General features: G+C 40.3%; 1 protein-coding gene across 1 annotated transcript in view; it reads left to right on the forward strand.

Annotated features, from left to right (window-relative positions):
* Positions 1 to 1,186: 1,186 nt before the first annotated feature.
* Positions 1,187 to 14,741, forward strand: part of LOC144767708 (phospholipase A2 inhibitor and Ly6/PLAUR domain-containing protein-like) — a 151,704-nt gene continuing 138,149 nt past the window's right edge. The window contains exon 1 of the mRNA XM_078651097.1: positions 1,187 to 1,324. Within this exon, the coding sequence (XP_078507223.1) occupies positions 1,273 to 1,324 (52 nt within the window). The 5' untranslated portion in view covers positions 1,187 to 1,272. The remainder of the gene's footprint in view (positions 1,325 to 14,741) is intronic.

The following is a 14,741-nucleotide window of genomic DNA, read 5'->3' on the forward strand; positions in this document are numbered from 1 at the left end:
CCCGTCAGGGGGGGGGCACTGCGGCTCCGCAGCGGCTCACAGCCTTGCTCTTCACTCTGCTCCCGTCTCGCGTGTCACGTGATCAGCACACCTGCAGCAATTGGAAATCAGTAACTGGACTTATGAGTTTGTCCTAGTTTGTCCTAGTTCAGTGTGAACAGATATCCACAGTTGGCGATTTGTGCTTTTCAGCCCTATTCTTATCTAAATCTTTAAAATTGCATATAATTGGTTCTACCGATTGAATTTTTGCTATTTTGGTGACAAGTAATTAATTGAATGTAACTCTACGTTTCTAAATTGGTGTGGGATTTTTATTGTGTTGTGTTTTCACTTTATTAGTAATTTAACTGCTGCAGAAAAACACTATACATTGCTTCTAAGTCAAGCATGACAGCTTTTGTTGCAAGCTACTAGAGTGTTAAGCACAGGTTAAATTGAGGTTCACTTATTTTTCACCTTGACAAGAATTGTGGTTGCTGCTTGAATAAGGTTTTACCCCACTCAAGTAGTAACTCAATTTCCTACAACTGTGATTTAAATTTTCAAACAGATGACTCTAACCCTCCGTTTGAGATTACGGTCCATCCGAGTAAGTGCAGCAAGGACAGGAAACTGTGCCTAGTTTGTGCAGTGCGAATACTATCCTTATCATCCTGAGCTATCACAAGTGACATCAATCACTCCAGTTTCTGCCTTTATAACAAGAAGTGCTATGTTTGTCAAAAATTCAAGATGTAGTCGAGCATATTACTGAAATGGCCCCCAAGACACAGCAACTATCACTTGGCTTCAGCCATTTTTAGGACTCTTCTCACCAAAAGAAGTGCCACCTATGGTCAAATACCTGCTGGGTAGTCCGAGGGTCCCGCCTGAGCTGTTCAGAGACTGCATTAGAAGTTGACCACAGGCAAGATGCCCAAAACTAATTCTCATCTCAGAAAATGTGTGTCATTATACATAATACATTATGCTACTAATAGAAGCTGTGGGTAGAGAAAAGTACATTACATCAGGACAACCTGTTCTTTCAATATTGTACTGGGTGGAGTGATAGTTGAGAGGCCTGAGAGTCATACCCAATCACTGACCAGCGGAACATAACAAGACTGCCACATCAGCGTTTGTCTCTTCATGAGGTGCTCAGGCAGGACCTCCCTTCCATGCAACTGAATAAATACAATGGCCAGATAATCAGATGTGGAGAAGGCCTGAAGAACTGCTCAGACTCTGATATTCTACACTGCCCAGCTCCATCCTTCCTCCAACACCATGTGGGTGTTCTTCACCACCGTCATCTTTCTAGCTTCTGTGATAAACGAAGGTGAGACCTCAGAAGCTTCTCAATATTTTTAGTTCACCTCGTAGAAGTCAGGATCACATAGTCCAAAACACAAACTTTAAAGACTTCTGCCAGAAAACAACTTTGACATGCACAACAAGAAAAGGCAAAACAGTACATGCTTACAACATGTACCAGAGTGCTAAACAACCCGACCAGAGAGGTACATGCCAAATCATGCTACCAACATTTGAGAAATGGGCAGGAGAACCTCTCCTTGTGTATGTTTGATGATGGGAATGCACTAAGAATAAATTCAATTAGTGGGGAATAATGGGGTTGGAGCAGTTTCATGTACAAGGTATTTCTTATAGACTACATGGCTTCTGTGTGGGTACAGGCAAATGAGGGGGTAAGTACAAAAATAGTATTTCAACTAACTAATTGCTTTCCAACTTTTGACATTGATGTTTTTTAATAGACAGTTGCTTCCAATAATCATGCATCTGAACTAACTGACCGTTTTCCAATTTTGCTGATTTCTTTTACCCATTTACAGAAAGAAATGATTTTCTCTGCTTCCTTATATCTATTAAAATGGCAAAAATGGAAACTAGACTTTTAAAATGCTAGCTCTTATGCCTTCCAGTATCTATGCAGTTTCACTGAATGGAAAACATGGGATATTTAGACCCAATTTTGTCAGACTGATGCCTACAGTCATCAGTCAAAGGTTTTTTCTATCACTTTAGACATAATTACAATTTTACCTTTCCTATGTCAGGTGTTCATCTGTGCCCAACTATATGGTATCTCCTTTGCAGGGCTTTTGGTACTTTACAAAAGAACAATAAATGAATAACGAATGCATTGTAATTGGCTACTTAATTAAAACAAACCCCTTGCGGTTATTCTTGAGCAATTGTACATAACAGGACAAACGAATACGAGTTCATGTTTTTGCACGGAACAAAAAATAAATGTTGACAAATTCATAGAAAATGGTAATAATATTAATGCAGGTGGAACTTTCATAAAATAAAAAACATTGAAAGGGGAGTCAAATCAGTGACTAATCAGCCGGCCTGGACGGCGTAAAACTCCAGGAAGTGACAAAAAAACCTTGCCAAGCTAGGCAGACGTCTGCAAGCTACCTAGTGCATTACCTCACGCTGCTCGCACTAATTTTTAGCACCCGGTTCTTGTTCCACGCTGTTAAATAAGCGCAAACTGCATCACGTGCAGTGCAAGAGGGCGCTACTTCTTTCAGCAGCTCGAGTAGAAGTTCTACTCAAGCAGCAGCTTCCTCAATGCAAAGGGAATGTTTCACAACGTGAGCGCTACTGACCATCCGCAACCGCCCGTGTTGAGAAATCTCACTGGGAAGCGGTCTAGGGTTGCATTTTCCTTGCTCGCCAAATTACCGTCTGTGAGCGAGAAAAAAACTCCGCTCAACATACACTCCACGAATGGAGCGTAGTTTACCGCCCAGGCCTTCTAATCAGATTGAAAGAGGATATATAATGTAGCTTGAACCTGGATTGTCAGACTAAAATTTTCACAGTAAATGTGCTGAAAATGAGACCCAAAGTAGACAGGATGACGTAATGAACTTCACTCTAATCTGAAGGTGACTGTAAAAAGTGGGTGCACATAGTCTGAAGGTGATTGTAGAATGTGAGTGCTCATAGTCTGAAGGTGAATGTAGAATGTGGGTGCCCATAGACCGAAGGTGATTGTAGAAAGTGGGTGCCCATAGACCGAAGGTGATTGTAGAAAGTGGGTGCTCATAGTCTGAAGGTGATTGTAGAATTCGGATGGGCACTCTGATAGGATCTGCCCCAGTTTGTAGCATCACTAAGGGCCTGATTAAGAGTTTATGTGCTATTTAACACACCTGATAAAAAACAATACCACAGGCACATTATTTATTGGGTGCGAGAAATAAAACCTGTTCAAGTTGGTGGGAAATAACAAATGGTTGGTGTTTAACTCACCAAACTTTGCATGATACAGTAAATATTATATACTTTTTGCCCGTAAACCTTTGGCAGGTTTGACCTGCTTAAAATGTAACAAAGGTGGAGGTATTTAACACATTTGATAATTATCTGATGTGCTAAATAACTACCAACTTGTAATTGCAACTAATGTGTGAACAGGGTTTACGCACTGGTTGGAATATAATACAAGGTGCCTACGATCATTTCACCAAGCACAAGCTAGGGTAAAGCGCATAAAGAAAGTGAGGACAGGTGGACGTTCATTCTCATAGCTGGCAGCAAAATAGTGGATTGATACACCTCAAGATCTACGCCTTACATCAGATTATCTGTTTTTTAGGAAAAAATGTAAAACCCATGTATTTCCAAGATCCTAGTCCCATCACTCCCGCCAATAATTGTACAATAAATTCCTGCTACCCAGAGCCGTGATATCCTTCGGGATGATTGTTAGCGCTCCATAAATAAGTAAATAAAATAATGACCACCATAATCAGATCCTTAGGATCCCTATAAAAACAAAAACATGACGTAATGGAACAGTCAATGTACCTCCCGCCATCGGTGCTAAGAACAGTCTATAATATACTAAGTAACTTTCAGGCAAATGCTATCCTTAGTTAATCATGGCAATGGATACATCTACCAAAGTGGGTTTGTACCAGGGAGGAGCACCTTCCTCAACAGCTGACAGCACTTTCACATTCTGTAGACAACCCCTATTTCAGACCTCCAATCGTTGGTGGTGTCAATAAACTTTGAGAAATCCTTCAACACCATTAGCTAGACATACCTGTTTGTGCTGCTTTAGAGAAGAAGCTATGAAATGGAATTATGCAGCAAGAGAGGGACAAATTATGCAGCATGGTTGAGTAAATTATGCATCACGTAAAGGCAAATTATGTGGCACAATAAAGCCCATTGTGTAATTAAACTTGGTAACACTATCTGGTCATTTGTTGCACCTCATTAGTACTAGTTTGACATCCAAATATAGTAAGAAGCAACAAAAAAGTGACCAGTACAGCTTTGAAAGAGCCTTCCACTGTGCAACAACATGTGCCATCCCATTTTAGTAACTTTTAAACCATTTGAGCTAGAAACAAATCTTTTTTTGTAAAAATCTGCAGAATATGCGGCAGATGAAGGATTGTGTAGCAATGCAGAAAATCTATAATTATGGGAAAAGTTCTGCAGCTGTACAATCGCATAATTTCGGTGGCAATCCTACGACGAGGGTATGCACAGAATACATATGATAGAAATTGTTGGAAATTGGGCTATTCATTATGTGGTCATTACAAGTAATATGTCCACAATTGTCCTAACCTCATTGTAGCACTTGACTCTTACAGGGTAGCGAAGCATAACAGTCCAAGGCCTACTGTAGGTTAGTAAGCACCAATCACTGGTGCGCAGTAATAACACTGAATAAATCATTGTTCCGTCAGTACATTTTCTTTGGAGATGTACATTTATTACACAAACACACACACACACTGCTAAATGATACACAGTATTTTAAATATATGTAAAGTGGCAGAAGGAACACATAAGAGATTACATTGTTTAACCACTGGTGACCTCCTAGAAGGGCCGCCCAAACATACTAAGTGAGATTAATCATAACTTTAACAGGTATCATTGTCAGTATTGCAGTGATCAACAAAGCACTATGCATATTTATAGTGAACCTATACAATATGTGCAATCATTTTGGTGAACTAATAACCAATAAAGCATTCATGAGAATTAAGCACTGTGCTTGTGTAGTTCTCAGGCATTTGATATGAAGTTACTATTAATCAAACAGCAGCTAGAGAGAATCACATTGAGGAAGTATTGCAATGCAACCATAAATGCAGTCAGTAGAGGGCATAATAACATAAACCTTACATTTATGTATTTTCAGTCCTTCCAGAACGTCACCATACCCATTGCCCCCAGAGGGCATAACACTCCCTGCTGCAGAGCAAAATCTTCAACGATGAGAGTGCTTGAAAAGACATTGAAAATCCAGGGGAGGTGATAATTAGGGTGAGCACCCAGAAAGTATGCTTGGAAGAAAAGCTGTGTTGTGCTGAGTAATTTGGTGGTGGTCGCATTGTCCTGGGACTACTACTAAAAGAGAGATATGTAAGTTATGTAAGTTAGTACATTTATGATTGCTTGATCAATCAAAACCATTGCATATACATTTACATATTAAAACATTACCCCACCATATAACATTAGTTAAAAAAAAAATGTTCAAAGGTTTCACAAATGCTTTGAAATTAGGGCTCCAGGATTTATGGTATTTATGTTTTTTAACATTTCCATCTGTATATATCCATATTTATTTTTGGGCCATTTTATCTGTATTCATCCAAAACTGTACATTTTCATATTCATGTAACTGATAGACACGCAATCATACTTTGATATCTGTCATGTTTTAGCTATTTAAGCTGTCAAATATTACATGACAATACATTCACTGGTAAATACTAGCATTATAACATAAATGTATGTTATTAAAAGAAATTTCATCCTGTTTTTCAAGTTCCCGTACTGTCCATCTGTTCAGGTGCTGGCCTATAACTTATGAAAGACTTCACAGAGAAAGTCACTTAAAAGAAGCACAATTTTCTGTATTTATCCACTTTTACAAATAAATTCAGACAGAAAACAGGGAGCCTTATTTAAAATGCATGTGTGAGAGCCTTATTTATAATGCATTATAACATCTAAATGATACACAAGTGATTCTCAGCTCTCATACAGGAGAAATTCATTGGCCAGAGTGTGCGAAGACCCAAGGAAGAATTTGCAAAGGTTTTTAAATGCTAATTCCCATCTTTTACATCCTTGTAACTTTTGTTTTTTTCATTGAATTAATTTTGATAGTCACCCCCGATCAGCTTTCAGGAATCCACTGTGTAGGACTTACAGGGGGTACCAGGAGAGCTTCATGGCTTCTAAGGTCCTTCAAGAGTAAAGTGGACTTCATCCCCCAGCCACTAGTAAACCATGAGCCCCGTTTGCAGAATGGTGGAGAATGGTGGCGAGGCCTTTGAGATCTATTAGACCTCCTAGCAATCCAGTTGTGTAGGACTTACTAGAGATAACAGGAGGCGTAGTAGGCCCCCAAGGACCTCCTGTTACCTCCAGTAAGTTCCACACAACTGGATTGCTGAGACCTCGTAGGAGGAAACACCCCATGTCTCTACCGCTCTGAAAATGCACCTCCTGGTGCACTACTAGTAGGGAATGAAGTCTCCTTGGTTATTGAGGTTCCTTGGGGGCCAACTACCACTCCTGTTACCTACAGCAAGTCCCATATAGTGGGTTTCCTGAGAGATTTTCGGTGCCCATGCCTCCTTTCTGCTCCGCTCTACAAACCTGCCTCCTGATGCACTACTAGTTGGGGGACAAAGTTACATTGGCTCTTGAGGGTCCTTGGGGGCCAACTAGCCCTCCTGTTACCTCCATTATGACCCAAACAGCTGGATTAGTGGGAGGTTGTCAGAGTCCATGCCCCCTTTCTCCAGCACTCTGCAAATATGCCTCCTGGGGCACTTTTGCTTGGGGGAAGAATTCTACTTTAGTCATGAGGCTCTCAGGAGGCAGGGGAACTAATTTACCCACCAGCAGTGACCCACGAGGCACGCTTGCGGAGTGGTGGTGAAAGGGGTCGTGTCTCTGACTACCTCTCAGCAATCCCACTGTGAGGGGCTTACAGGAGGTAAAAGGAGGTCTTGTTGGCCCCTAAGGACCCTCAGCAGCCATGGGAACATTATCCCTCAACCAGCAGTGCACCAGGAGGCGCGTTTTCAGAGTGGTGGAGAAAGGAGGCAGAGACTCTGGTGAGTTGCCAGCTTTTTTCCCACTTTTGAGGAAGGGGGGCCTGGTGGCCCCCTTCCCTGCACCATTTTAAACCCCAGCAACTCATCCCGCGGGGCCTCACCCATTTTTAATTTAAAAAAAAGTAAGGCACTGGGGTCCACATCCCCGAGGCATGACCTTTGTATTATTTTTGTATTTTTAAATTGAAAAAGGGAGGTGTCCATGTGGGTCCCTCCTGGGCCATTTTTAGCCCCGGGACCCCATCCCCTGGGGCCGGGCCATTTAAAGTGGGTGCCTCTAGGGAACCCACTCATCAATGGGAATGCGGAGGAGCCAGCTGTTTAGACACTAACCCATGCATTCAGTAAGAGACGCTTAATCACTCACTTATACAGTCAGTCAAGCACCTACTAAATCATCCATTCAGACACTTATATCCACACTTTGTCTTCAATACACCTTGCCTTGGTATACATATATATATATATAAGAGATTGTCAATAGCGGTTTAATTTGTATTTTAGTTAATTTATTCTGACATCATATGTCTTTTTATAGTTTTTAATTGTACACAATACTGTTTTTAATGTTTTCTTTCTAGTTTTTAAATGTTGTATTTGTGTGCGCTTTCAAGATATCTTGCATATCGAATAAAAGCTTCAACCAATTATATATATACACACATTACACACATTACCTACTGGCGGTCGCCAGTAGGTATATATAGTTAGGATTTTTTCCCTATGGGATTTTTGAAAATTCTATGTCTAATAACTTTGGCGTTTGTGGACGGAATTGGCTGAAATTTTCAGGAAAATGGCACATTTTGTTTCTGAGCAGCCCCTGAAAATTGGGCGGGGGTTCGTCCAGGGGGGGTTGAGAAAAAAGGGGGGTCCCAAAACGTGTTTTTAACATTGAGTTTTCCATAGGGCGGTTGGCCTCAATTTTAGCCCGAACGGCTGAATGGATTTGCACGAAACTTGGCAAAATTGTAGGGACTGGTAGCCCGATGTGCCTTTTGTAGGTCTCAATATATGTGCTCCAGTGGATTTTGAGAAATTAACGTTTAAAAAAAGATATATATCTGTAACAGCGGACCGGGCAGCGCCCCGGTTCGCGGACCTTACGCGTACCGGAACTTCGCGTAGCGAAGCTGATTGGCCCTCCGGTGTCTGTCAACATTCTAAACAGTCCGGAGCGGCCGCCATCTTGTCTCTCGGTAGGATTGAGAGACAAGAGGAGGCCAAAACAAAGGGGGAAATAACCATAAGGGGGCATAGTAGATCCTCCTTGACCTCTTAGGTTTGATGTGGAGGTTTTAAAAGGGCCTTACTTACTCTATTTTTTTTTTTTTTTTAATTTCTGGTTAGCTCCCGGTCCGCGTACCGGGAAGCTAACCGGGAAACGAACCAAAAGAAATAGAGCTTGCCAGAGTGCTAAACATTCTAGCAATTTTTTAATAACGGGGAGGTAGTTCTGAAAAGAACTTTTTTTAAAAATATTTTTGTTGTTTTATATTTTTTTTTTCTTTTTTGAACATTATTTGTTTTTTTTGTATTTTTTGAACACTTATTTGTTTTTTTGTTTTTTTTCAAAGGGAAAGAACAGAAAGAGGCATTGAAAAAGGCTCAACAGGAGCAAAACATTTTTTTTTAACTTGCTGCGTTTGGAGCATCGGTGTTTCTCGAAAGCCAAATTAATTAATTTCAGACTCATGTTTGCGCATGAAATTAAAGTGCCACAATATAAGCATGTCAGCTTCATATGGACAAAATGTTTTTGAATATTTGGCACTGTTTCGTTGGCCTCTCCAAATATGAGAGAGATATCAGTAGATGTTCTTGTCACCGAAGTTGGGGGGTTCTGTTGTAGTTCACGCATCTCTGCACGACTATAGTTGTTTGGATGCCACCTCTGCATATGTCGGTGCATCGTGTGATTTCCATAACTGTATTTTTTATTAGTGCCCCGGGATAACTTTTCTTGGCAGATAAGGCACGTAGCATAGCGTGCATTGACTTTTTTCTCTCCTGGTGGAATGGAAAAAAATTGCCAGATAAAGCTAACTTTGCGATGAGATACCCGGGGTAACTCTTTGACAAATCGTGGTCCCTCTTCTTCCTCTCCGTCTTGTTCTTCCTCTTCCTCCTCTGTGTCTCCAATAAACTGTGCAGATGGTCCTCTCTTCCTATGACGAGATGGTGGTGGTGGTGGTGGGGATGCAGAAGCTGAAGCTACTATTGAAGCCATTTTTTAATCAGAGCAAATGATCAGGTCTTCCTTTCTCAAAGTTGAAAGTCAGAGTGAGAAAAAAGGTGGGGGCTTTCATCATTTGGGAAAAAAAATAGTTCTAAACCAATGAAAAGTGTTATTTTTAGGTCACCTGACCTAGCCTTACATCATTATGAAACCAAAAGTGAAATGAACCAATGAAAAGTTTTATTAACAAGTCACATGACCTCTCACGCTCATGTTACGCGCTGCGGAACGCGCCCCGGTTAGCTTCCGGGTTGCTGCGCTTCGCGCCTCGGTCCGCGCCCCGGGGCACTTCCGGGTGCGCTAACGCGGTACGTCACAAGACGCATTACGCGGCAACGCGATACGTCGCGCTTTCGCGACGCGCCGCGGATCGCTTCCGGGGAGCTGCGTTTCGCGCCTCGGTCCGCGCCCCGGGGCACTTCCGGGTGCGCTAACGCGGTACGTCACAAGATGCATTACGCGGCAACGCGATACCGTCACGATGTTGATTTCTTACCGGTTCGCGGACCGGGTCGCGGCATTAATTTGAGCTAACGGAAAGCTTTCCGGTTCGCGGACCGGGAGCGAAACAAAAAAAATATTTAAAAAAAATTATTAATAAACATATAAAATATATTTTTGGATTTAAAGAAGAATACATTTTACAGCTATAGATATTAGCTTTTAAAAAACCAATGACATTCACTGAAAAAACCATAGGTTATACACCATATATAGTTAGGAATTAGCATTTAAAAAACTTTATTTTACTCACACAAAACCAATGAAATTCCATATATAGTTAGTTGTACTAACTATATATCGCGCACCCGCAATCCACTGCTGATCATGTCACATATTACATCATTCATGACATGGTCAGTGACATCACTGATGACATCACTGATGACATCTCAAATGACATCACTGATGACATCACTGATGACATCTCAAATGACATCACTGATGACATCACTGATGACAACATCCAGTGACTGTATGTTTCTGTAAAGTTAAAATATGTCTTACATATTGAAGAATGAGTGGATGTAGAAGTGTCTGAACAAAGGATTTAGTAGGTGCATGACTGACTGTATGAGTGAGTGATTAAATGTGTCTCACTGAGTGCATGGGTTAGTGACTAAACTGTCTTAATTTGTGCATCATTATGTCTGTTGTTCTGTAAACTGCTGCATGTGTTGATCAGTAGCTATATGATTAACTATATGGGTTATTGATTGGTTGCCCAAGTATTTGTATGGGAGACTGAGAGTGTGTATGGGTGGCTGGGAGGTGTATGACTCTCTGCATAGATGTATGGGTTCAAAAGTGCATGTGGAAACAGCTGTATGGGGGGTTGACTGTGTGCATGACTGTATTGGTGAGTGAATAGATGTCTCAGTGCTACATGTCAAAGTAAGTACATATGTAAAATACAGTACATGTGAGAGTTGACATATATAAATAACTGTGCATAAGAGCCAGTGAATGTGTGAGTGGCTGTATGGATCATTGTGAACTTGTATCCAGGATTGTATAAGTGAGTAAATATGTTTTAGTATATGTTTGAATAAGTAAGGTGTGTATAAATGTATAGTTGTGAAAATGGAGGTGTGGTTGATTCTTTGCATGACTGACTAGGTGTGTAAGTAACTCCATGGATGAGTGACAGTCTGTGAGTGTCTGTTTACACTGAGTGTATCTAAGGTTATATTAGAGTCTGAAGAGGTTCATCGTATTATCACATGAATGATGTCATCAGTGATGTGATCAGTAATATCAAATGAGATGTCATCAGTGATGTCATCAGTGATGTCATCAGTGATGTCATCAGTGATGTCATTTGAGATGTCATCAGTGATGTCATCAGTGATGTCACTGACCATGTCATGAATGATGTAATATGTGACATGATCAGCAGTGGATTGCGGGTTTGCGATATATAGTTAGTACAACTAACTATATATGGAATTTCATTGGTTTTGTGTGAGTAAAATAAAGTTTTTTAAATGCTAATTCCTAACTATATATGGTGTATAACCTATGGTTTTTTCAGTGAATATATATATATATATACATATATATATATATATATATATATATGCGCCAAGGTATTTAAACTTTACAAACACACATAGTCACTGGATGTCACCAGTGATCTCATCAGTGATGTCATTTTTAGATGTCATCAGTGATGTCACTCACCATGTAATGAATGATGTAATATTTGATGATTAGCTAAATTTATCTGGTTTTGTACGAGTGAAATGTCCAACTAACTATAACGTCTCTGAAACGTATGGTTTTTTCAGTGAATTTTAAAGGTTTTTTAAATGCTAATTTATAACTATGCCTACAGAGGTATGACATGTGAAGAAAGAGGAAGAAAGCGCAGAAATAGGCAAGAGAAATACAGAAAGAACCAACAGAGGTGCAGTAAAAAGGCATAGTTGCAAAGTCCTCATGTGGTTTCAGGGACATATTATAGTTAGTAAATAGCATTGAAAAAACAAATAAATTCACTGAAAAAGCCAAAGGTTACAGAGACGTTATTGGTAGGAAATAGTATTAAAAAAAACACTAGAAGTTCACAAAAAAAACTAAACTTACACGGACGTTATAGTTAGGTTCAGCTTTGACACACACAAAACAATGGAAATTCAGCAGATATAGTTATCTCAAGTAACTATAACTAGTGCCCTAAGGTAACTATAATGCATGCCCTCACCATGTAGTGCTAATTTACTTACATATTACATTACACCTAACATCTTCTACAACATCATTGATAATTTCGCTGAAACAATTTAAGTGAAATTATTGGTGAGAAAACTGTGCATGGCAGGGTGCAAGTTCTAGTTACCTTAGGGTAAGAGTAAGAGTTACTTGAGATAACTATTTCTATAGCTGCTGAATTCCGATGGTGTTTTGCCTGTACAATCTGAATTTTAAGGGGGTTTGCTGTGAGGGAGAAGGTTCAGATATTACTACCCATGACAGAAAATAAACTCCTAGCCACTTGGCAAGGTCCTTATCAGGTTTTGGAAAAAGTGACCCCAGTGATGTACAGGGTTTCATCCCTCACAGAGGGTGGGTGGGACAAATGTATCACGTAAATCTGTGGAAAGCATGGGAGGATCAACCCTCTGCTCAAATGGACCTGGTGGTCTCTGTAAGCTACGTGAACACCAGTAACCCCATAGATGTTGACATTCAACCATGACAACAAAGGTGAGTGTGAAGAAGTAGAAATTCAGGAAATGCAGGGTGATGATATAAAGTTTCTTTATTAACATCTCATGAAGAAAGGATCTCATCCACAAGAGACACAGGCAGTAACTGACTCAGTACTGGCCCCAATTAGAATATCAACATAACTAAATCATAACATTCTAAGGATAACATTCTATAAGCAGCAAGTCCCTCATACACTATGAAGGATACCACACACCTCCCCCTGAAACACAAATATTGTTATTTTAGAATATAGTCACTAAGAGCTGCAGGAGCACAGGTCAAATGTGTACTTTTCCTGACAGGATTACAAGGCACACACCGCCCACCATTTCTACCAGACTCAGCATGAACATCACTATTGGTTGAATTGTTATTTGCTAAAGTCGACCCAGCAGAAATAACACCGTTGCTCGAACTCTTATCTTTTGAAGCTGGACCTGAAAATGAAGCAACTCGATTCAAATTCCATATCCTTACATCATTTAGTTTAACAGCATTACGAAAGAGTTTTGTGACATAAAAAGGAGAAGAGAAGTTTGCTCCAGAGGATCTAAGTGGAAGACGAATTCTCACCCGATCCCCAACACACACCTTAGTATGAGCAACTGCATGTCTGTTATCAAAATTCTCCTTCCTAACCGTGGACTTGATCTTCTGCCTCTGCCTTGTTATGATTCTCAGTTTCCACCCCTAGATTCCTCATCCAAGTTTGAAATATGTATGTGTTCGGTGTGCGACCTCGGAATAGCACAAAAGGAATCTCGCCTGTGGTGGAATGTGGTGTGACTCTATACACCATTACTCTTTCCAGAAGATTAGTTTTCCAATCTGTCCCCTGATCTTTAGAAACTTGAATAGATTCCTTAAGTACTCGGCTGAACCTCTCCACCATTCAGTTACATTCCGGATGGTAAAGTGAACAACGCTTATGTTTAATTCCCTTATTAGCCAGGAAATCCTCCATCTCCCTTGATACCAGCTGTACACCATTATCTGTAAGGATGGTTTCGGGGAATCCCTCCCTACAAATCACATCTTGTAAAAATGTGGTTATGTCCTTGGTCTCAATATTCTGGGTGATTTTTATCTCTGGCCATCGCGAGAACATATCAATCAAGACTAACACATACCGTTGCCCACTACCACAGGAAATTGGCCCCAGAATGTCTAAGGCTACATCTTGCCAACACCGTACCGGCATTTCTCTAATAATCATTGGCTGTGTTCTTGTCTTACACACCTTGTTAGATGAGTTACATTCAACGCAATCATGTATCATTCGTTCCACAAGAATATCTATACCTGGCCACCAGAAATGTAACCGTAGTCTCTCCTTTGTCTTAGATATCCCTTGATGCCCTTGGTGAGCTAAGTGAAAAATGTTCTTCCTAATCGGGGCAGGTGGAAAAAGTTTAGTGCCCCTCCACAACAAACCATCCTTTAATGACAGTTCGTCCTTAACATTCCAGTACATCTTAGCACTAACACTCAAATTCTTAAGACATGGCCAACCTTTACTAATCAAATCCCAAACTTCTTGTAAGTCCGTGTCAGTACTCCTGGCCTCTCTCCAGTCATTCTCTTGAACAATGCCTTCAACAATTTCACACACCTTGAACTCATCCACTTCCCAAGAATCTTCAGATGACAATGAAGTTTGAGCATCTTGTTCAGAAACTAACCTAGAGAGACAATCTGCAACCTTATTATTCACACCTGGTAAATATCTCACTTCAAATTCAAAATCCTGAAGAGCGATAACCCATTTACAAATATGAGAAGAAATAGCATCCAAACTTTTTTTACAAAAAACATCTTTCAACGGTTTATGATCAGTGTGAACCATAAACGAATTACCCCACAAGAATTTCTTCAATTTCCTAACTGCCCAATAAATACAAAGAGCCTCTTTTTCAATCACTGAATATGACAACTCTGGACCAACTAAAGATCTAGACAGAAAAAAGATGGTAATCTCTTTCCCATCCTTTATTTGTTTGAGTACAGCTCCCAAACCTCGAGAACTAGCATCTGTGACCAAAATCGAATTATAATTCACATCGAAACTCTGTAGAGAATGAGCTCGACTTAAATCTTGTTTGACATGTTCATACTCCTTTTGACACACTTGAGACCACGTAAACTTTACTCAT

Source organism: Lissotriton helveticus, chromosome 7 (genome assembly GCF_964261635.1).
Source record: "Lissotriton helveticus chromosome 7, aLisHel1.1, whole genome shotgun sequence".
Classification (NCBI taxonomy): domain Eukaryota; kingdom Metazoa; phylum Chordata; class Amphibia; order Caudata; family Salamandridae; genus Lissotriton; species Lissotriton helveticus.